We start from the raw sequence: 23,538 nt of genomic DNA on the forward strand, positions 1-23,538 counted from the left end.
ACACCAAGGAGGAATTTCTGGATCAGCTAGTTCATCCACAGTCCCAGTTGCTGCATTATTCCTCCTAGCCATACTTTTCTTTTCTTGTTCTTGTTCTTTTTTTTTTGTTCTTTTTGTTTTGTTTTGTTTTGTTTTTTGTTATTTAAAGTAGCTGTGGAGTCACTCATGCCAAGGTGTTCAGTGTTCTTCGGTGGCACACAACAGAAACCAGTCTGCTATTTTCTTCGGATCTGAATTGCTGGTTTGAGATTTTGCAGTGTAGCAGGAAATTCTTCTGTATGAATCTGTAACTTTGCATGTTAGACTTCTGGAAAGATTTACTCCTTTAGTGGGAATGAACAAAATTTGTTTTATTTCTTCTGCAAATTATAGAATCATAGAATTGTTAGGGTTGGAAGGGACCTCAAGGATCATCTAGTTCCAACCCCCCCTGCCATGGGCAGGGACACCTCGCACTCGATCAGGCTGCCCAGAGCCACATCCAGCCTTGACGTTAAAAATTACTCTCTTACAACATTTTCTTTCATGGTAATGATAGCAGTGCTACTTCTTAGATTTTCCTTTAGTCTTTTAATATTTTGTTTCTCTTAAATGTTCATCATTCTGAGTTTGTGTTTTTGAGACTCTTGTCATACTGAACATGAAGTTATTTTGACACATCAAGCAGTTGCCATATGTAGTCCTATAATAAAATTTGATTCCATCTGAATAGGTAGCAGCAGCCCATGTGGTCTGCATTAATTTCTTCCTTTTATGATTTTTTAGAGCATGACAGATTAAGATATATATTAAACACTTCGAGTGTTTTCAAATTTCTAACTCTTTCTGTCCTAAAATGTATCCGGTAACTCCAGCTTGTGAATAAAACACCTAGTGGTGCTCAGTGCAGTAACAGTTCTTTCACTTCAGAAGTACAGGATTTACTTTTCAATACAAAAGAAGGAGGATTAAAGGCTTATTGTACATAGTTGATGGTAACTCCAGGGGTGAAGTAGAGGAAAAAGTAACTTACTTGGGTAGAAAGTGAAAGAAACATTTGAAATGTTTGTTAAGCACACTGTATGTGCAGTAGTCATTGTTATCCCATTCACTGCATGGTAGAATAGGATATAAAATAATTTCTTATCCTAGAACAAGAGAATTAAAGCCTGCATTGGAAACAGCTTGGGTTTGTTAGAGCTCCTTAAAATGGATTATTTTGTGTCACCAGTTCCATGTTAGCTAATGTTTGTATTCCAGTATACTTGCATAACGAATGTAAGGTTTGTCTCTCAGGAGTGTCTCTTAAGAAGTATGTAGGTGAAATGTATTGCTGCAATGGAGTAATTAGTAAATAAGGAAAAAGAAGTCTTGCCTATATCTTTTTATTATTTCTTATGTTGAGTTTTGTCCTTTCTACACTGCTTAAAATGAAATTTCAAGTTATATGCCAATTTTTTTTCAGTTTCCTGCAGCCTTTGAATTCAACGAGTTATTTTTGATCACCATTCTGGATCACCTTTACAGCTGTCTCTTTGGGACTTTCTTATGTAACTGTGAAAAAGAGAGATTAAAAGAGGTAAATCATCAGTGTAAGGCCCATTCTCAGTTTACGGATTTTGTATGAGAATGCTTAAAATGCAAGACCTAAGAACATGCGAGCTGTGGTTTTGGATGTGTTTGTGACGTAGTCTTAGAAGACAACACAGGAAATTTCATGGTATGAGAGATGCCTTGCTATTAAATGAAATGACACTCTTAGAATCATAGAATCACTAAGGTTGGAAAAGACCTTTAAGATCATTGAGTCCAACCATAACCATGACTTCTAAACCATGTCCTGAAGATCCAGATCTACATGCTTCTTGAACACTTCCAGGGATGGCGACTCCATCACCTCCCTGACAGCCTGTTCCAGCACCTCACCCCTCTCACAGTAAAGATGTTTTTACTAATGTTCAATCTTACTTTGCTGTTAACCTGTTCAGGGGTTTGAGGGTTTTAGAATGTCCTCTTTCAGATATTTCTAGCCACTGTGTGCAACTTTAAATCATCATTATCAAATCACGTTAGCATTTCTGTTGTTATTTCTGAAGGAATACCTGTGGATGACTTTGAAAGTCACACTAGAACATAATTGCATAGAACATGCAGTTGGTGTTTAAAATACCTAAATAAATGTAGCTAGGACTTTATGGAATACTTCCAGTTTGGAAAAAAAAAATCAAATGCATGTTAATATTCTAAATGCATGTTAATATTCTAAGTACACTTTTGCTTACTTTCAGCTTTGTTGGTTTAAATATTTCATATAATGCAGAATAGAATTAACCAGGTTGGAAAGACCTTCAAGATCATCAAGTCCAACCTATCACCCAGCACTATCTAATCCACTAAACCGTGGCACCAAGCACCCCATCCAGTCTCTTCTTAAACACCTCCAGTGATGGTGACTCCACCACCTCCTGGGGTCAGCCCATTCCAATGGACAGTCACTCTTTCTGTGAAAAATTTCTTCCTAACATCCAGCCTAAACCTCTGCGGTGCAGCTTGAGACTGTGTCCTCTTGTTCTGGTGCTGGTTGCCTGGGAGAAGAGACCAACCCCCACATGGCTACAACCTCCCTTCAGGTCATTTTAGCAATAAGGTCTCCTCTGAGCCTCCTCTTCTCCAGGCTAAGCAACCCCAGCTCCCTCAGCCTCAGTATTTTTTTAAAGCAAGCAGCAATCCTTTGCCATATTTAGTTTTGTACTTTTGTTTTTGTTGTTGTTGTTTCTTTCTACTGCTTCTGCAGAGAAAAGTTGCATGTGAATACCACAAGATGGAGCTGAATAACATGTTCTCAGCAAATGCGGGGTTTCCAGGCAGCTTTCTTTCATAAATGAATAGTCAGGTGCAATTCTCAATAAAGAAAAGCAATTTAAGATACAGCAGTAGTAGAAACACATGCTTTACAGCACTGAAGGAGGGTAAAATTGCAGCATGAATCTGCTGTAAGTTTAGATTTCCAGTCTTTGATGTAAGCGTGATCATGCTGATTACACTTAGAATGTTACAACTAGCAGAAATGCAAATAAAATAGACATTTTAAAGCACAGTATCAATTGATAGGAGCAAATAGCATGAGGGGAAGAATTGAATAAGTACTTTTCACAGATGCTGGTTTTGGACCTTCTGAACTATGTATCTCTTCCCTGATTTTCTTGTCTTGTTTTTATGTTGGTCAGTGGGTAAGCTTGTATTTAAGTAGCTGTAAACATTCCTATAAATTATGAGCAATACAGCTTTCACTTTCTCAACTAGAGCTTAGTGCCTCTGAAAATGGTATTCTTGGATCTCCCCTATTGGACCAGAATAAGTGTTCAGCTGTTTTGCTAAAGATTTAAAGGTGTTTCATGATCAGCTACTGGAGGCATTCTCAGAGTTCTTGCCGTTTTCTAATAGGCGAGATAAATTTGACAGGTAAAATTACTAACATGTAGAAATCAACCTCATAGTAAGGTTTTGCAATCCATATAATGAATGTTCTTTTATTTTATTAGGAGGTAAGCACAAAGACTGTGTCGCTGTGGTCCTATATAAACAGCCAGTTAGATGAGTTCACAAATCCTTTCTACGTAAACTATGAAAACCATGTCCTGTATCCTGTTGCCAGTCTGAACCATTTGGAGCTGTGGGTGAACTACTACGTCAGGTGGAACCCAAGGATGCGGCCTCAGGTATGAGCTTTCGCATGACTTTTATGTTTAAATGAAAAGCACAGAGATGGGGGGGGGGCGGGAAAAAATCTCTCTTTTTCATAGTGTCAAATGCAGCATTTGATTTCCAAAGTGCTCATCTGCTGCATGTATTTCAGCTGATAAGTAGAAGGTGATTTTCTCAAAGGAGATGTGGGATGAGTTCAAACTTGGTATAATGATGTTTTCACCGCTGGAATAGGGAGTCACAGCATCACTGTATTGGCTTGTGCAAGGTAACAGGTTAACAGGTTTTGTTGTCAGAAGATGACTTTCGTAACGCTTCTATAATGCCGTGTAAGGCTTTTTAATACTTTTATTGCCTTAACCTCCTTGTAGTGTTGAGTGTGCTTTTGTTTTTAATCATGTTTTGCCCTTTACCAACAATGATATAAAATATAGCAGCAATTTCTGAAAGAACTGGGCTACGTACCGACTCATTTTGGAGGCTTTCTAAACTGAGCATCACGTGGATGCTTGTTTTCAGTTGACCTTTACTGTTTCAAGCTGATATGCTAAAGATTAAACACTCCCTGTATGTGCTCCTTGATTCATCCAGTATTTGTTCTTACAAGTAATGTCTGCTATTCAGATAAATCTTTGCATCTCTTCAAATACTCCATATGCTCTTATGCTTAGAAGTCTGAAGAAAGAACGTGCAGTTTGTGTCACAACCGTAATATATCTGAGGGTGCTACACCGTCTCTTTATTAAGATAACATTCCAAGGTACCCCCAAGCATATTATGATAAATTACCTGTATTAAGTGACTGCTCAAAAGCTGCTTTCATCTTCCAGTAGTCAGAATGAGATGTGAGTTTCAAATTTATTAAGACACCCACAAGTCAGAGGCTGTTGTAAAAGATGGTGTTCCAAGGTAAGTTTCAAGGACAGTACACTGGTAGAAGTCCAGGCATCAGAGAAACACCTTTTAAGGTCCTGGAAAAGTCTGGCTTGCCTGCTTCCTCACTGAGGTGTCTCCTCCGAGCTGCTTCGTTTCCCTCACGTGTTCTGTTGTGGTTGATCCAGTCCTCTGACTGTTAGGTACCTGTTAAAACCTTGAAGATGGTATATTTTAATCTTTGTGGGTTTAAAGTAAATTTGTCAACTGCTTTTTAGCACAGCATCATCTTTCCATTAGCCTGTTTGCTGGAAAACATCTGTGTGGTTTATGCATGCTGTAGTGTAACCAAACTGCCGCAGTGTCAGTGTCTGACTTGTATTTAATTGAGATCTGTAGGCCCTGAATGCGAGCAGGATTTGTAAACACATCGAAAAGCTAGTCCCTGCCCAAAAGAGAGGAGGGTGAGGGAGAGATCACATAATGAAAAAATAGCAGAGCTATCATGCACTTAGTGGCAAGCTCTGCTCGCTGCCTCTCTGGTGGAGAGTGCTCTGTCCACTTCTGTTGGAGAGCACTCTGCAGGCACTCCAACATATGTGAATCATTGCTCTTCATTGGTATTTGAGAACAGGTCCCTCAGATCAGCAGGCTGAAGGTAACAAAATTTGATGATGCTGGTAACTGCCTTAACTTCAGTACCACTTTTTTTCTTGAACAAATAATACAACTGTTTGGACTCTTTGGTTTTACCACATTAGCTTTGTCTTGTGAAGATACATCGTGACTTTCCTCTTGTCATGAGCCTGAATTTATGTGATATTTGTGACAAACATTTGGAAGTGTTTCACCTCTACTTGGATATATTTGCTGCAGAAATTAGAATTTTTTTTGTTGTGTTCTTCAGCCTAATTATGAAAGCACAAACTCAGGCAAGCACATAAATAAATGGTCTTTGTAATCACAATATACTAACTTTGCTTTCTTCTGTATTTGTGTTGTCTAGTTTCACACTGTTAGCCAATTCAGTAGCATTCAGGCCCATTCAGTGACAGAAAAAACCCCAGTGACCATTGTGACACTCAGCAGGTTTTCACTTATCTTCAGTGAAAAAATGTCTTAATCAGTGGGTTTATTAAAAGAATGGGCATTGCTGCCTACTGATAAAAGGTGTTGTTGTTGAATACCTTTTAATGTAGTTCTTTTGGTAACCAAGTGGAGTTAGAGAAAATGAAATACTTAATGTGAATAAAGAGCTCTGTGATGAATAGCAGTTCAAGGCAAACTCATGTGCTGCTCTATCAGCTGCAGAGACCAGAAAATGCTTATTATCTTCTGGGAGCTCACCAAAAAGGAGAATGTCTAGTAGGTGACTTTAAGGGAAGGTGAATAGTCCTTTAATATAATCAGAATGGATGTTTGTTTCCCATTTTCAACCAACTTGGTATTATGGGAGAGGAAACTCACAGGGCAGGTTTTGGTTTGAGGCAATATCTTAAGGTTTTCCAATTTCAACTTGAGTAGTGAGTGAGGCTTGAATTTTGAAATGGGCTGAGAGAAGTTCATCATTGCACTTCATTGAATTTTCCATTGGAAATAGGCATACATTTATTTTTTAATTACAAAATTAATGCAAACTGGATGCAGCCATTTAGTTTTGCATTGAATATCTGTGTTTCATCAGACTTAACGGTACAGTAAGGTCTGAGATATTCTTCATTGCAGTAGGACATACAGAGTTTAACATAGTGTCAGTCAGTGTTGGAAGGGACCACAAGGATCATCCAGTTCCAACGCCCCTGCCATGGGCAGGGACACCTCACACTAGATCAGGCTGGCCAGAGCCTCATCCAGCCTGGGCTTAAACGCCTCCAGGGATGGGACCTCAACCACCTCCCTGGACAACCCATTCCAGGGCTTCACCACTCTCATGGTGAAGAACTTCCTCCTCGTGTCCAGCCTGAATCTCCCCACCTCCAGCTTCATTCCATTCCCCCTAGTCCTATCACTACCTGATAGCCTGAGAAGTCCCTCCCCAGCCTTCTTGTAGGCCCCCTTCAGATACTGGAAGGCCACAATTAGGTCACCTTGGAGCCTTCTCTTCTCCAGACTGAACAGCCCCAACTCTTTCAGTCTGTCCTCATAGGAGAGGTGCTCCAGCCCTCTGATCATCCTCATGGCCCTATTTCTGGGAAAATTCCTCATAATGCTGTGTCTTCAGTTGTAACCAAGTGTTGTGGAAGGCTGAATTGGTGGTTTAAATGCTGTTTATTTGTACCAGAGCCCCATTTTGGGATTGCATCTGTATTGCAGTAAATCCTGTGCAATTAGGTAACACACAGCCTCTTCCCATAGGGTTCAAAGCTCAAGTGTCTGAGAAGTGAACGCTGGAAAATTCTAGGTTAAATATGGACTTCTCTTGTACATTCCATTTTCGCTAAAGTACACTTCAACAAGGTCATTCTAATTCTTAAGTGAAATAAAATGTTCCTTAGTTTCAGTTTGGAGGTATTACATCATTATTGACTTCTTGTCCCAAGCAAATTAGATAAATTTTAGCCCTATCTTACTTGAGTTTCTTGACTGAGGAGAATTTTTTCAGATTTGCCCTTTCCTTAGGTTGGAAAAATGCATAATTGCATGTGACCTATGGAAGACAAGCTCTTTCATTCTCTCTTACAGAGGCATGTACTCTGTCGGTACCTACTACTGGACTTAAGATGACCCTGCCGGTCTGGAATAGATAAGACAGCATGCTTTTGGTTTTCTTCAGTTGATGATATATATTTCTCTTTCCTTTTCTGTGCAGTCATTCAGACTTTCTTGAGACTCTTGAGGGGTTCTGTCTGCCAGATGTCAGTTAGCTATTTGCTTGGGCAACTCTGGAAGATGGGGAGAACAGAAAAAAATCTGCTGCTGTTTATGACTTCTGCAGGGGCAGTATTTTGGAACTAATGCGTTCTTACCGTTCACAGATGCACGACACGAGTAACAGTTCTGGTCCTTTCAGTTCAAGCTGTATCTTGCTGTGTGAGAGGCAAGGAAAGAATGTGTTTTAGTCACAAAACTTGCACAGTCCATTAGGGCTTAAACTTCTTGTGGTTAAATTGTGGGGTGGTTTTTGTTCTGGGGTGGGTTTTTTGTTTTTCTATGCCTGGAAGTTTTCTTTCAAGCTCTGTTGCGGGAATTTGGCCACTGGGATAGAAATCATGTCACAGGAATCCCTTTAAGTTTTTCAGATCCATTCTTTGTGTGTGTGTGTGGATATGAACTACAGCACAGGAGGTTCCACCTCAACATGAGGAGAAACTTCTTCACTGTGAGGGTCACAGAGCACTGGAACCGGCTGCCCCGAGAGGTTGTGAAGCTGTCTTGTCTGGAGACTTTCGAGACCTATCTGGATGCATTCCTGTGTGACCTGTGCTAGCTTCTGTTGTCTTGCTCTGGCAGGGGAGTTTGGCTCAGTGATCTTTGGAGGTCCCTTCCAACCCCTGACATCTTGTGATCCTGTGTGTGTGGACTTTCATCCAGGATATAAGGCTAGCACTCTCTATAACCTAGAAATTCAATTCAGCTACTGCTGAAGGCAGTCTTTGAGTCTTCCATGGAAAGCCAGGTAAGCTCTGTTTGTAGGTTAACACTTGGCTTGAAAAAAGAAACTGAAAAGGTAGGAATAGATAACTGTTTATTTAGCCTATACAGAAATGACTGGAAGGCAGGTCAATAAGTTACAGTGCTGCTTGCTTTGTTTGTTTTTATGCTGTGTATAGAATTGCAGAAGGATTTGATGTGTTGAACAATTGAGTGATTAGATGTCAGTTGAACTTCAGTGTTAAAGAGCACAAAACATTGCATGTTTAGAAGAACACATAAGATGTTAATCATCACTGGAAAACAGTTGAGAATAAGCTGAAAGACATAGTTACTGAGATGCTTTATTCTACATGTAACAGGATATAACTTAAGAGTCTGGCACATGGGGTGTTCATGTTCTTCATACCTGCCTTCAGTCACCTTGCCTGGCCTTTTCCTCTGAGCATGTTGACATTGGTTGTAATATTTTCAAAGTGTATACATTTGATTTAACAGCATTTTGTGGCAGGACAAACCCATCACGTGGCTCTAGAAATGCCTGGCGTGGCTGCTCTGTTGTCCATGATCTTGAGTCTAACTTTTTGCATGAAAGAATGAGGCAGGAGAAGGAATCACCTGGTGGGTTAGATAGCTGAGCATTGCCCTAGCTAAGATTTCATCCCTTCATTTAGCACAGGGTTTCTTGTGAGACAAGGCAAGATTCTACAGTACCTGAGAGTTTCCCTCTATCTGGATGTCTAAATCTAGATTTCCAGTCTGGTTTACTGCAGGCAATTTAGATCTGCAGATAAAACTCTCAGCATTCAATTGTTATGGAATGAAATACAGATGAACTGCTTATGCTGTGTGCTGGAATGATCTCTAGGTATTGAAGAAAAAAAAAAGATGGGTATCCTGTAAGGAGCACAGCAGGAGAAGATGCACAGAAAAGGAGAAACTACTGCTGTGTAAATAAACTTCATTTTGGGGAGTTCCTAGCATACTTTGAAAGCAAGCACTCAAAGCATTGCTCTAGTGTATCAGATTCCAAATCTAACTAGGCCATAGGTTTTAACAAGCAATGGCATCAGCTTGTGGCATGTAGAGTTTCCCAAGTCTGGAAGGCTGTGCAGCTGTTCGCAAAAACCTCTGTTCTAGTTCCACATGGTGTAGAGTTCATAATTTCTGTTGGCTAGTCATGGCTTTTGCAGGAGGCCAGGGGTTTTTGCTTGGTTTCTAAGGAGCATACCTCTACAGCAAGTGGGTAACTGTTGATTAATATTGAAAAGCTGCTGTTTTCATTGTGTGAGAATGGCTTTTTCTATGCCTGTGGTGTTAACCGGGTTTTAAAAGCGAGTCTGTCAAGAGTTCCAGCTCTTCACAGAGAGGAGCAAAAAGCTGAAGTGAAAGCTACTGTTGTCTTTCCAGTGCACAGAGCAGGGTTTTTTAAAAACTGACAGTCTTAAGTCAAGCAGTGAATTTGAAATAACCATTTTCCTCTGCAGCCTTTCTTCCCTGTTACTGAAATAGATAAAGTATACTTGCTGAACGAGACAGAATAGATTCACTGTTGAACAATTTTCATCTGCATGACTGTCCTTGAGCTAGTACAGTAATACACAGTAGATATCCATCTAATTAAGACTTGGTGCTGCTGTAAGTGAGTAGCTATTATAATTTCTTTTGTACCTATCTTTGTGTTGACAAATTTTGCTGTCCAAAAGCACTGTGGGATCCTGAAAGATTACTTGGGAATGAAAACCTGAAAGTCAATATTGCAAGGGAAGCGTAGTAATTCTGTGAAGAGGAGGGGTTGGATTTTTTAGGAAACTAAGCTGTCTTATGTCTAGATGTAGTATGTGTGTGGCATAGCATAGTTGTACTTTGTGTGGGTGTAATTAACCTCCTCCCCCCAATTTTATCTTTCCTCAAGTCCTCATCTAGCAGGAATCACAGAAGCACAGAATGTTAGAGGTTGAAAGGGACTTCCGAGATCGAGTCCAACCCCCTCTGCCAAAGCAGGAGCACCTAGGGTTGGTCACACAAGACTGCATCCAGGCAGGTGTTGAAAGTCTCTAGAGAAGGAGACTCCACAATGTCTGTGAGCCTGCTCCAGTGCTCTGTCCAACCTCACTGACACCATGGGGAGGTGGGGGAGTGATCGTGGGGGGAAGAAAACCAGTCGCTGGCCCTTTTCCCCACTACTTAGTGCTGTTGGCAATGTCCTTACTCTTGCCTCTGCTTGGACTGTATTGCTGTATTAGATGTAAATGCCACTTTTGTTTTTACATGTTTCAAGTAACTTGATGTGATTAGAGAAATCTGATTTTATTTCTCATAAACAGTTAAATGACAGGGTTTGTTTTGAGGTTACCCCACCAAAATATCTTCAAATGCAGTACATTGACTTTTACATTTCTCCTTTCTTTTTACTGGAATATTTTGTTAAATAACAGAAATGAAATGTACTGTTTTTCAGCACCTTGAGGTAATAGTTTAAATAGTATGTGAAAAACATCCTGAAAACCTAACATAAACAATGGCTCAGCCAATTTTCCAGCCCAACAAACCTACAAATGTGATACCAGGTTAGGTTTCATCCATGTAGGCTTCTCTTGTGCAGCAGGAGATCTTTGCTTCCCCTTGGAGTATGGACAGAAATGATGGGGACTTGGTGGTAGTGGCTGGGTGTTGCCTAGCAGCATTACTGCAGCAACACACTGGGAAGCTGGCATGACAAAGGAGAGGATGCACAATCCTCTGGATATCTGGTATCTATACAGTGGAGTAGAGCAGCAAAAAATAACACAAATGCAACTGGATGATGGGTACAGAGTCATCTTTTGAGCTTCCACTTCTAATTTGAGAGGCAGCATGAGAGAGTAGAAGACAGTCTGCTGTTAGACTCCCAACAAACTCATTCCAGTCAAATCAATTATATGATTTCTTAACAGGACTGTAATAAAAGCTTGCCATGGAGACACTACTTGTGCTGTGCAAGTATACACTTCTAGGGTTAAGGTGCTAACAAGATCTCACAATAACCCATCTTCTCCAAACTTCTTGTTCCTTACAGAATCTGTCACTCTTCCACTTCCTTTTATTCTACACAGAAGCAAAGTAAAGGAGAACTTCATTCAGAGCAAGCCATTGCAGGTGTTTTTGTGAAGGCTGTTGTAACTCTCTCCTTCTGAAGAAGGCTTTGTTTGAGAGAGGAATCGCTCACTGAAACACAATGGTGTGAAGTGGCAAAAATAGAGATGTTTTCTGTAAGAATTTGCACAGGATGGTATGAGGAAGTACTGGCAGCAACAGGTCTGCCTGGGAGGAGGAGGGCTTCCTCCTCCTTCCAAGATGGAAAGAGGCTTCCAGAAAGCTGCACAATACCATGATTCTCTTTGGTTCTCTTACTGGTTTCATGGATAGATAGGACTTGAGGTTGAGGCTTTGCTTTGTTCGTTGCCCTCCCTTCCCCCCCGTAGTTCTCTATTTTTTTCATTCTTTTACATGTGAACTGGCTGCTTTCTTTCCAGAAGGGGAACTTTCACTAAAAGAATTGAAGGTGTCTGGGGCAAAACACAGCTCCTCATGTCAGGCTGCTTTTCAGGCCTTTTTGTAAGAATATCTATGGTAATTTTTTTTGGGTCTTTCAGCTGCCTACACCAGCCTTTTTATATCTCTCAAGTATGTAATTCTAACATGGACCTTTATCACTTAAAGTCAGTTAGTGTCAGCTGCTTTAAAATACTCCTAAAGTGCTAGAGATTTCTCTGGACTGAAATTGAGATGTTATTTCATGAATTGAAGTATGTATTAGAGGTTTAATGTGTGTAATATGTCCTTGGGATTTTGCTGTTTTACACCAGCATGCATCTACATAATGCTGTGTTTTAATAGCAAGCTAGAAGAATCTTTTCTTGGGGTGGACCTGACATTAGAAAACCATTTGTGTTTGCACTACCGTATGAAATGACCCGATGGTATTTATGTAGAGATGTCTTGCAGTGTTTACATCCAGCATGCAATTATTAGAAGATGGCCCACATTTTAAAGGTGATCCTTTTTTTTGTTGTTTCACATTATAAGACACTACTCTGCCTAGCTAACAGCTTTGCTGGGTTCTGATACAAATCCAAGTGCTGGGTGCTGCACTTTGGCCAGAATAACCCCATGCAGAGCTACAGGCTGGGGTCGGAGTGGCTGGAGAGCTGCCAAACAGAAAGGGACCTGGGGGTACTGATTGACAGCCACCTAAACATGAGCCAGCAGTGTGCCCAGGTAGCCAGGAAGGCCAATGGCATTCTGGCATGCATCAAGAATAGTGTGGCCAGCAGGAGCAGGGAAGTCATTGTGTCCCTGTACTCTGCATTGGTTAGGCCGCACCTTGAGTCCTGTGTCCAGTTCTAGGCCCTTCAGTTTAAGAAGGACATTGAGACACTTGAACATGTCCAGAGAAGGGCAACGAGGCTGGGGAGAGGCCTTGAGCACAGCCCTACGAGGAGAGGCTGAGGGAGCTGGGATTGTTTAGCCTGGAGAAGAGGAGGCTGAGGGAAGACCTTATTGCTCTCTACAACTACCTGAAGGGTGGTTGTAGCCAGGAGGGGGTTGGTCTCTTCTCCCAGGCAACCAGCACCAGAACAAGAGGACACAGTCTCAAGCTGCACCAGGGGAAGTTTAGGCTGGAGGTGAGGAGAAAGTTCTTCCCAGAGAGAGTTGTTTGCCATTGGAATGTGCTGCCCAGGGAAGTGGTGGAGTCTCCATCCCTGGAGGTGTTCAAGAGGGGATTGGACATGGCACTTGGTGCCATGGTTCAGTAGTCTTGAGGCCTGTGGTGACAGGTTGGACTTGATGATCTTTGAGGTCTCTTCCAACCTTGGTGATTCTGTGATTCACCAAGTGTGTATATGTGACTGAATTGTTTTTTGTAGAACTTCAATCCCAGCAGACTCAGTTGCTCATGAGAATGTGCCTAAGAAAGATGTTTCCCCTTATCAAAATGCTGGTACTCTAGACTTCTTTTGTGGAATATTTCTGTAAACATTCCATCTCTAGGGCAAATGTGAGATTTTAGTAAGAAAAATAGTGTTTCAGGAATGTGCCTGAAAGATATTCATCCAGTTTGGAGGTCTGAGCTGAAACCACATAAGAGAATTCTCAAAGTCTGAGAATAAATGAAAGTGAAAGGGCTGAGAGATGGATTTTCCACAGTCTGGGAAAAGTGTGGCTAACTGGGAATAGGAACTGGGTGTGCTCCAGGTGTTGGAGCTCTTTGCTTTCTGTTCAACAGTGGAATACAATCTGGGAGAGCAGGCTGCAGGGGGCATGGCTGCAGGCCAAGGAAGAATTTTCCTCTGGGTGAGGGAGCAGGATGCTCCTCTAGAATGATGAAGTTTCTCCCTGCCTTTGCCCCAGGATTATTCTGTTGTAAGGGAGAGGACCTGGAGCAGAGCAGTGACCGTGCGTGCGCTCATGTGCTGGGTGTCCTGCTTGATACCCGCAAGGCCGAACTGCGGTATCCCTGAGTTCTCTGTTAAACCAGTTTGTGATCCAAGGTATGCAAAACCAGGAGGTGCTTGCTTCAGAGCCTTGCCTGTAGAAGTCAAGTGTTAATACTCCCGTACCTCATTATGGTGCTGCAGAAATAAAATTTGTTTCTTGACGTGAGATGAAAGTACAGAAAAGGAAACTTAAGCGTTTCAAGTTCAGAAGAATAAATAAAGGATGGGGTCAGACACTGCAGAGAAAACTAAATATTGAATAACTGCTCACTAATTGAGTAGCATCAAACTGTGCATTGAATAAATGAGGAATACAAGGGGGAAGCTAGTGTTTTAATGTTTATTTAACCAACAGTTTTATACAGATGTACAGGAAGGCTGAATTGAGTGTGGAGAAGGAATCTTCATTCTGACACCTCCTCATTTTTTGAGAGCATAATTTTGCAGTCTCAATGTTGAAGAGGTTTTTGTGTGACTCGAATCTACACAGACTTCTTAAATGTCATTATTGTTATTTAGCTAATTTATTTAGAGACAGTCCTGTTCTTTGAGGTGGACGTGTGGGGAGAACAGCGCTTGCGTCAAAAGTTTGGGCTTGTGCCTCATTGAATTAGGTTCTGGGGGAAGGCAGAAGAAGGATTGAGATGTGCAGCCACACTTTCCCTCCTCAAAGCACTTTACGCCGTGTGCCAAGTTCTGCAGCAGCTTTTGTGTTGTGTATCCTGAAAGGCTTTGTAGCAGGTTCCCCAAAAGCCATTTGTGCAGAGCTGCTTTTTCTGCGTGCTGGAGCATCATGCAGTGGAACACGCCGGCTAATGCTGGTGAAAGGTGTCTAAGAGAAATTGACCTGTTCTGCTGAATCATGATTAAGCTGGGTGGGAATCAGGTGAACATATCTCCTGTGACCCAGGGCTTGCATGACTAATGACATCAAGGGTAAATCACTCTGCTGTGGACCTAAGCCTTTCAGGAAAATGCCTTGGTAAAGCAGTCTGAAGTGGGAGTGTATGAGGAAGGGATCTTTTATTTGAGAAAGGAAAAAATGGGGGTGGGGGGCAGAGTTGTATGTGCTAAATCAAGACCAGAATGTCTTCATTTTCACTTAACTTACATTTGCCATAGCAGAAAATCTTGGTCAACCTTCTTCACCAAAGTCAGTTTTGCTGTGTTTTCAGGTGTTTGCATTTACTGCCTCAGAAACAGGAGATTGGCTTTCTGGAGGGTGTGCTTTGTGGTTTAGTGAAGGAGGCTGTTGTCTGTGGGCTTATGGTGGATGCAGGGGAAGAGTGCAAGAAGAGAAGGAATTCATTGCATAATGAAGGCAGGACTCAGGGGTCAGTGGGAGCTTGGTGGCGTGCAGCAATTGTTTTACTGAATACTAGGAAAGTTTGACTGTTGAAGTTGCTGTGGGTGACATGTTGGATGAATTGATGACTCTCAAGGTACTGAGAGCAGCACTTTGTGAATATACTGAAGTTTCTTTTATGGGCTGAGCCACAAAGAAGATACTATATGGCTAAAAAAAATGTTGACCTAAAACACTATTTGATGCTGGTTTATTCTTTTAAGTTAGAAGTCAAGATAGAAATGAAATGATATTTTCCTCTTTCAGAAACAAGAGTGTTAGGGTTTACAAATATCTAAATCTCATGCATGGATTTTTGATGTGCTTTCTTTAAAAAGCCAGAACTCATGCAAGTGTCAAGTGTGACTCAGTTGTGTGTTGATGGCAAGAAGAGAATCCCCTTCTGGTTTTTGATGTCTTCTGCACGTAGCACCATGTGAGGATTTCACACTCATGTGTGCATCCCAGCCCTGTAATCGCTTTTAAGCAGTAGGGAGTGATCGTGGGTGAATGCAGTTCCCTGGAGCCCAGGCTGGGAATTAGAACATCCAGCAATACACAGGGTTACCATTGCTGCATCTCCCCAGCCCAGTTAAATTCTTTCCCTATCTTACTCTTTCCAGAAGCTATGAACATTTAGAGATCATGCAGGATAAAAGAAATCAAAAGAAATTTGCAGTCAAACTGGTTTTGGCCTTTCCTTGGCAGTCAGAAGAAGGAAGGGTCTCTCTCTCTCTCTGCTTGTGTGAGAGAACAGGTCCAGTTGCAAAACTAGTGTGGCTAACATCTTGCTTTGGCCATGATTCTGAATGTTCCAGATGAGGATGAAAAGCACCTAGAGCTCTGATGCAGAATGGTGCATTTCTGGTGGTGGCAGAAACCTGTGCAACCTACTTCTATGATAGGTTTATGGGAGTGTGACTCTGGGAGGCCTGCCACAAGCACAATTCACTGGGCTATTGCACTTTTCTCACTGACAAGCTGGAAGGGGTCAGACTCTTTAAAAGATGGCTGGTTAGAGGAGTAATAAGATGCTTCATACAGAGCCAACTTCGTGAACTCTTCTCTCTGTACATAGCAAGTTCTGTCCCAACAAGCAGGGGCAGCAGGTCCCAGGAAAGGCATATTAAGTTGAACTGAAAGTGGTATTGATAAGGGAGTGGGGTACATTTCCTGGAATAGGTTTGGTATCCCATCAAGACTGTTTGGAGTCTTTTGAATTGATTTCCTGCCAGCTGTGTTGTTGGAAAGGGACAGTTTGCTGAAATGGTTCATTTCAAATGACTACAGAAACACTTTCCCTGAATGTTGATATACTGAAATTCACAGATGTTGGATTCCTTCTGTCACTGAAGGAAACAGTGTAGGCATTGCTTGAGAAGACAACTCGCTATGAGAGTCAAAGTAAGCTTTTTCTTTCTTTACCCATCAGGTTCCAATCCATCAGAATCTTAAAGAGCTCCTTGCCATCCGGACAGAGCTGCAGAAGAAGGTGGAAGATTTGCAGAGGGAAGCTGCCACACGATCCATTTCTTCCTCCTCTGATAGAGGTTCATCTCCTTCCCATTCAGCCACGCCAGTGCACACCTCTGTGTGATGTGTAATAAAAGCCATGTGAAAAAATTTGTGTCAGGTGATGCAGAGAGGAGGGTGAAATGCTTTTCCCATCACAATAGGATTGTGAGTGACTTGTAATTGCTATGATCTACATGCCTTACTCTGTGTCTGATATTATCATGATGAGGCCAAAAAGAGCTTCAATAGATGTGATGTATTTTCTTGTTGGCAGTTCCCACATGTGTTTTGACAGCTCTAGCTAAATCACCAATTGTGAAATTAAACTTTGTTTTGAACAACTAACAATTTAACCATCCTAAAAGGGAATCCATCTGCCAAGCAGACAGAAAACTGCCTCTCATGCCGCCTAGGGTACCATGCCTGGTTGAGAGACTCAGACGAGACGCCACGTGACGCTTACACAGAGCACAGAACATTTTGCTGAATGGGAGCTGCGTATTTCACTCAGTAATATGTCTATTTTTTTGTTGTTGTTGCTAGAGCAATTTATTTTTTTAGGTAATGAATGCACTTGGAAATCGATTTGATGTCTTTCCCAGTGTAGTCGGTTTTTCCCTTTTGACTAAATATGCCATTAAGAGCGGTTGAAGCGAAGCTGGGTTTATCAAGTACACCAGACTGACTTGTATGATGTAATATATTTGGTACAGCACGCCTTTTAGGGTTTTTAATGCCTTTTGTACAAGTTGAAATAAAGTTTTTGGAACTGTTTAGTTCATTGTTCAGTTTCAGCCTCCTGAGCCGGGGGGCGGGGGGTAAACTTAACGCAGGTCAAAGTCGTGTACAAAGCAAAAGTTCGTTTTGTAGCCAGTGGTGATACCTGGGGTTGGAGTGCCAGCCAGCTGTGTAAATTGTATAGTCTGTATAGCTCCACAGTTTGTGTGTTTTGGTTCACAGTGTGCACACAAAATGCAAAGCCGTGTCCATTTATACACTTGTGTGTGTGAGATGCTAAACATCTGCAGAGTTCTGTGGGTTTTGAGTTCAGAAAATGGATCCTGCCTGTCCCAACTCTTTTGATGACCTTAACTTGTAATGACTTTGTTTGACAAAGGTTTGAAATAGTACGATCTTAATTGCTTTTCTTGAAATAAAGCCTCTTGGCTTTTTGTTTTTTAAGTTGCTGCTAGCATGTTTTTCCTCTGAAGTGAATAGTTCAACTGTGTTCTCTATAAAACACACATTCCCAACTTTCTTTCCTCTCCCCTCTCCAAACATTCATTTGATTGCTATAACATCCAGCCTTTTTAAAAAATGATTCAGGGGCCTTTTCAGAAGGCCCAGAAGTGGTTACCTGCTGACAGTTTTCCCTGGGATCATTTTCCTTGCTGTGTTTCATGAGAATTTGGTTCTTCTCCTTAGGCTACTTAGATACTGCAGCTCTGCATTTTGACTCATGCTTGTACTGCTCCAAGTTCTAAGCCCCCCTCTTAAGAGCCAGTTGATTCTCTGTGCTAATTGTGGTTTTTACTGCCTGTGGTATCACTTCTAACTGCACGTTTGTGCTTACTGTGAGCTGCCTCTTCTCTGTTTCTCTGCATTCATATATGTTACGTGTAGTTGATGAGCTGCTGAGCACTTGCCTAGCTTCAGCTGGCAAGGCTAATGTGCTGTATCCAGCCTTAGAGGTTTCCTGTGCAGTGCAGGTATTTCAACATGTTTTTTTTGTTCCAGTGGATGCTTTCTATATGAGATACTCACCTACAAGAACAAAGGTTAGGAAGGCTTGTCGTGTTGCATCTCTTAAGCAACCTCAGGCTTCTTATAAAGAGATGAAAGATGTTTTCCTGTACAAATGGCTCTGCTGAACAGGATGCCAGCAGTGAATCCTACATTGCCAAAATATGTTGAGCTGGTATTGAATTAAACTTCCATACTTGGGATTTCCTTCACATTTTAACTCTACATTAAAGTACGTTATCTCGAAAATGCAGTGCTAAAGAAAATCTTCTCAAGTTTTTCTCTTTATTGGTGCTAATAATCACAACATTTCCTCTATCATTATTGTAAAAGAGATGGCTGGATTACCTCAGGCATTCTGAGATTTTTTTTTTTAAAGCTTACATTTCCAGAGCTAAAATCTGAGCATGGAGTTTTGGTAGAAGAACACCAGTTACTGCAGCTGTTTATCAGATCCGTGGGGAGGGCACTGGGGGAGTTAGATGTTAGATGTGTAAGCACAATGGGTGTTCCAGGTTGTACTTGGCAGGGAAGTTTTCAAAGGTCTCATATTGCTCATAGATGCTAGTTAAAGCATAGTTTTGAAGGGGTGACTGACTGCTCAGTCTGCTTTCTGGTAATTAGTGTGTTTTGTTGGGTGTTTTTTTTTCTTTCTATTAACAACTAATTTTGTCATTATTTTTTAAGTTTTTAATGAAGCAGCATTGAACTGGTTGAGGAAAGAGCAGAGCCCTGTTCCCTGATGATGTACCTTGGACAGAACTATTAACTTCTGATGCAAAAGCTGGATCTTCATTGGCTTTGTTGTTTTGTTTTGGCTCTGCTGGTGTAAAAAGGGGATGTGCAGAAATAGCAAGCAGTTAAATCTGACCTGTGGGATTTTCCTATTATCAGTGACATGTGAGAGGGAGAACAGCCTGAACCCAGTGTCCCAGAATGGGATGAAGCCTTGGTAACCAAATGAAACATCATTCGGCTATAAAGTAAGTTTAGTGAATCATCAGCATCTGACACTTTGCCATTTTAGTCCTCTTTCAGAGCTGAATTATACTTTTTCCTCTTTATAGATAAAAGCAGCTCTTTTGTTGTTTGTAATTAAAATGGAAGAAGGCTTTAAAGCTGGTAAACACTCCTGTCTGCCTGGGTTTGTTCCCTGCGTAGGCAGCCTTCCTCTCAAGGAGTTAAAGCTTGAACCAAGTGCTTGGTTTTTCTTGTTTTCTGAGAAAAGCTGCACTGATTCATACACTGGCTCTAGCAACAGCAAAACCAGCTGGAAATAAGGAATCAGCAGCTCTCATTCATGTGCCTTGAGCCCCACAGCAGAGGACAAAGTAAGTGGGCAATTTAGAGTATTCCCCTTGAAGCATTTAGCTTAAAGCAAAATAAACCAAGAATGTCAGTTCGCTGAGAGATCACATCTGCTGAACTAAGGGGGTATCAGAGTAGAAATCTTCTGACTACCAGCTACTGGGCAGTGGGAAAGAAAGAGTTTTATTTCTGCAGGAAATATGAGTCAGAAGTAGCTGGTTTAAAATATAAACCACCTTTTTTTTTTCCGACAGAGTAAGCGCTGTGTCCTTATACGAAGGTGAAAATGCATGGGAGAGTCATCTACTAGATGTGAAGATCCAGGGAGGCGTGCAGGAAACCTGGGGTAGTGGAAAGACTGAAAACCAGATGAGCCTGAGGGCAGCCAGAGATGCAGGACACTACCTGGAGTTGCACTGCTGGATGACCTGAGGCGAGTGTACATGTGTGTAAACACTTCACTTTTACCATTAAAGTTGTCCTCATGTTACTTGTGTTCTCACAAAGACCACTTGCTTTTGGTTTTGCAAATCAAGTTGTTAGTGTCCAGCTCTGGGGCTCCCCAGAGACATGGACCTGCTGGAGCAAGTCCAGAGGAGGGTCACAAAGATGACAAGAGGGCTGGAGCATCTCTCTATGAAGACAGGCTGAAAGAACTGGGGCTGTTCAGCCTAGAGAAGAGAAGGTTCCAGGGTGACCTTATAGCTGCTTTTCAGTATCTGAATGGGACCTACAGGAAGGCTGGGGCAGGAGTGTTTAGAAGGGCTTGTGGTCATAGGGCAAGGGGCAGTGGTGTTTAAAAGAGCTTGTGGTGACATGAGGAGGGGCAGTGGGAGGTTTAGGTTGGACATAAGGAGGAAGTTCTTCATAATGAGTGGTAAAATACTGGAACAGGTTGCTGAAGGATGTGATTGAGGCCTTGTCCCTGGAGACACTCAGACTCACTGCGGTCCTTGCCACTTGAAACTAGTTGGAGATGTCCCTGCTCACTGCAGGGTGCTTGGGCAAGATGACCTTTGAGGGTCCCTTCCATCCCAATGCAATCTGTGAATCTGTGTAGTTGCAGAGAGGCGATGGATAAAGAGGATGCAGGCCACCATTGCAGTTAGCTTCCAATATGGGGAAAAAAAACCCAAACAAACCAACAAAAACCCACAAAAATAAATCAAGTCTAAAATGTCTTAGTAGTCAACTTGGTTTATTTGGTGTTTTCCAATGGTAGTCAAATTCTGATTTTTACCCCATGAACCTTACATACACATTTAGCATAATTCATCTAACCTTACAGTGCAACACTGGACTTCTCATTTGGTGTAGCTCACTTCTGCATCAGCAAACAATATGCCTTGCTTTTAAGTAAGGCCTTCATGACAAAGCTGCTCTAATTTCTTGCCTTTGTTTCTGAACTTCATTTGTTCCTGAACCTCCTGTGTTGCAGAAGCAGATTTTTAAAGCCTTAACCTGTTGGTTACTTTATCAGAACCCTACTTTATCAGAACTTCCACTTCTGCTGCCACAACAAATGAGTAAAGAACAATAATGCAGCACTTGTAAGGGTCCATTAGTGGGCTTGCATGAAAATGAGTCTACAGAGCCAAAAAAATCTGAAATTCATGTCAGTATTCTCAACTGAGGAATCTAAAAGGACGAAACTACTACAGTATTGCTAAAGGTCAAAGGAGCTGCTACAGTATTGCCAAAGGAAAATGCAAGGAGCAGGCAGAATAAACACCAGGAAAGGAGCTAACCCTCCCAATTCTCTGCTTTCTCTGCAATTGAGAAACCTTAAGGGAATCATTTTATTAAAAACAGCTTTAGGTAAGCCGAAGGGAGGGGTGACAGTAAAAAGAGCTCACAGCACAGGTGGTAGCTAAGCTCTCAGGACAACTGTAAATGTATTTTTTTGACTCGTGCAAAAAAAGTCATCCTGATTTTTCCAGTCTTTTCTGGCCTTTTTTTATGAAGGATGAGGAAGTTCATACCAGGAATACAGAACCTAAGGGCAGGATTTGAAAATTCCATGTCCCATTTGAAAGAGAAGAGCTACTAATCAAATGAGGGGCAGGTGTTTCAGAACCTGGGTCACTACTAGGAAAATACAGAGTCCTCCTCTGCTTTGCTGGAATGCCTACAATATAGATGACACAGGGACTCCCTGTTTCTCGGGGACTGCTCTGGCACTTCAGATGGAGGAGGAGACAAGCTGCAATCAATTTAAACCTTTACTGACATTTAGATGTTAAGACTTTTGGCTTTTGTCAGGTTTTGAAGAGAAGACCCAAGTGTGATTTCTTCAGTGCGGTATTTGTTGGTATTTTCCTCTTTGAATCCTAGAGAAAGAGATCTTGAATTCTGCTACTGTACACTTTGGAGGAAGTATTCCCTTTCACTGGGCATTTTTTGCTTTCCTTATACATAGAAATTACACCAAGGCATTAAGTGTTCACCAAAGCCACAGAAAAGGCCCTGAGGAAAGAAGCTACTTCTGAGTTGTAAAAAGTGTGTGTGTAGGGGGTGTGTTGTAAGTGAAACAGCCATGGTTTTGGTTGGGGTTTTGGTTGGTGGTTGGTTTATGGTTTGGTTGGGGGTTTTGTGTGATTTAGGCACTTGTTTCTCCTCTGTTCTTGGGTAAGAGTTTCCCAGAGGAGGGGTAAGTGCCTTAACACCCCACTGCACTGTACACTGGACAAACAGGGAGGGCACAGTGAATGCTGTAAAACCAGTGATCGGCATCTACTGAAAACACCATCGCTGGCAAAAGGAGAAATGGAACTGCAGTTGCGTGATCTAAGCCAGGACAATGGCTCCTATTGATCATGAGTGCCATGGTGTAACACCTACAATAACTTTCTCAAAATATTTTGTCATGCTACAGCTCTCAAATGTATTTGGCTAAGAAAGAAAAGCAGGAGATGGTACTTGGTAATGGAGACACCAAAACTCCACTGTGTGGCTTTATCACACCTGAGCTCCTGCCGTGATGATCCAAATCCTTCCTCCACGAAAATCCTTCTCTGGGAGCAAGCAAACACAAAGTGCACCCCAGCTCTAGTTCCACCGATAACTACATTTTTTTGGTTGTTTTCTAATCCAAACACACTTGTAAAGCAAAGCAGCAGCAGTTTATAGATAGCAGCACTGTTGTGTTCTGAATCCGTGAGGCACCATTTATCCCTAGAACTCCTCTCCCTCACAACCCCGCTGGCTGTTCTGCTAGAGCTAGTGTAAGGCTTTAAAAATGCAAGTGTTAAAAAGAGCATCAAGAATTGTGCAGCTATTGCAAAATACTTAACCATGCTACTAGGCAATTTCCTTTCAAATGGAGCTATTAGGCAGTGATGCTCCTAGGCTGATTCACCCCCTGGCCAGGCCTTCTGTAAGTTGTGTCTACCTGAAAACCCTGAAAAGCTTTTTTTTTTTGCTTAAATATATATATATACATTCACACAATGTGGGATTTGCAAAACAGTACAAAATGCAAACATCTCAGGTTTCTATATAAACAATGAGTACCTTTTACACCTTGTGAAGTGCGTTTTTCTTCACTTGAGAGCATGCTTTGTAGGCAATCATTGATTTGGATAAATGCATCAGAAAGTGGCAGTATCACATTTTCAGCAGTGATAAAAAAGGGCTGGGGAGGAATTGAAGACATAAACACAAATTCTTGCAAGATAGTGAAGGTCAGGTCTCGATACCAGTTCCACAGCACTGAGGAGGGTTGTGTGAGCTCTTGCTCACAGGGGTTGGGGTGGGGGCATCAGCGCTGCCTGCTGCTTCCCAGAAGGCTGCAGGAACCCCACGCAGGACAGCAGTGGAGCACCATTCGCTCAGGAGATTCTGCCTCTTTCAAAGGTTAGCAAGTGACACAAGGGATGAAGATGCCAGAGTGCATCTTGCTAAGCTTGACCTCTCTTTTGGTAGTGAACATTACAAGTTGTAACAGACACTTACTGTATTTTCTTTTGCATTAAATCTGTAGTATGTTCTACAGAGAGC

At 41.8% G+C, this 23,538-nt stretch overlaps 1 protein-coding gene across 3 annotated transcripts in view; it reads left to right on the forward strand.

Moving 5' to 3' along the window:
* The window catches only part of MTMR1 (myotubularin related protein 1), a 38,401-nt gene extending 21,102 nt beyond the window's left edge, over positions 1–17,299 (forward strand). For all 3 annotated transcript variants that reach the window (XM_054169404.1, XM_054169405.1, XM_054169406.1), the window contains 3 exons: positions 1,445–1,558; positions 3,522–3,698; positions 16,406–17,299. In XM_054169404.1, the coding sequence (XP_054025379.1) occupies positions 1,445–1,558; positions 3,522–3,698; positions 16,406–16,570 (456 nt within the window). In that variant the 3' untranslated portion in view covers positions 16,571–17,299. The remainder of the gene's footprint in view (positions 1–1,444; positions 1,559–3,521; positions 3,699–16,405) is intronic.
* Positions 17,300–23,538: the final 6,239 nt, after the last annotated feature.

This window comes from Dryobates pubescens, chromosome 18 (assembly GCF_014839835.1).
Source record: "Dryobates pubescens isolate bDryPub1 chromosome 18, bDryPub1.pri, whole genome shotgun sequence".
NCBI lineage: Eukaryota > Metazoa > Chordata > Aves > Piciformes > Picidae > Dryobates > Dryobates pubescens.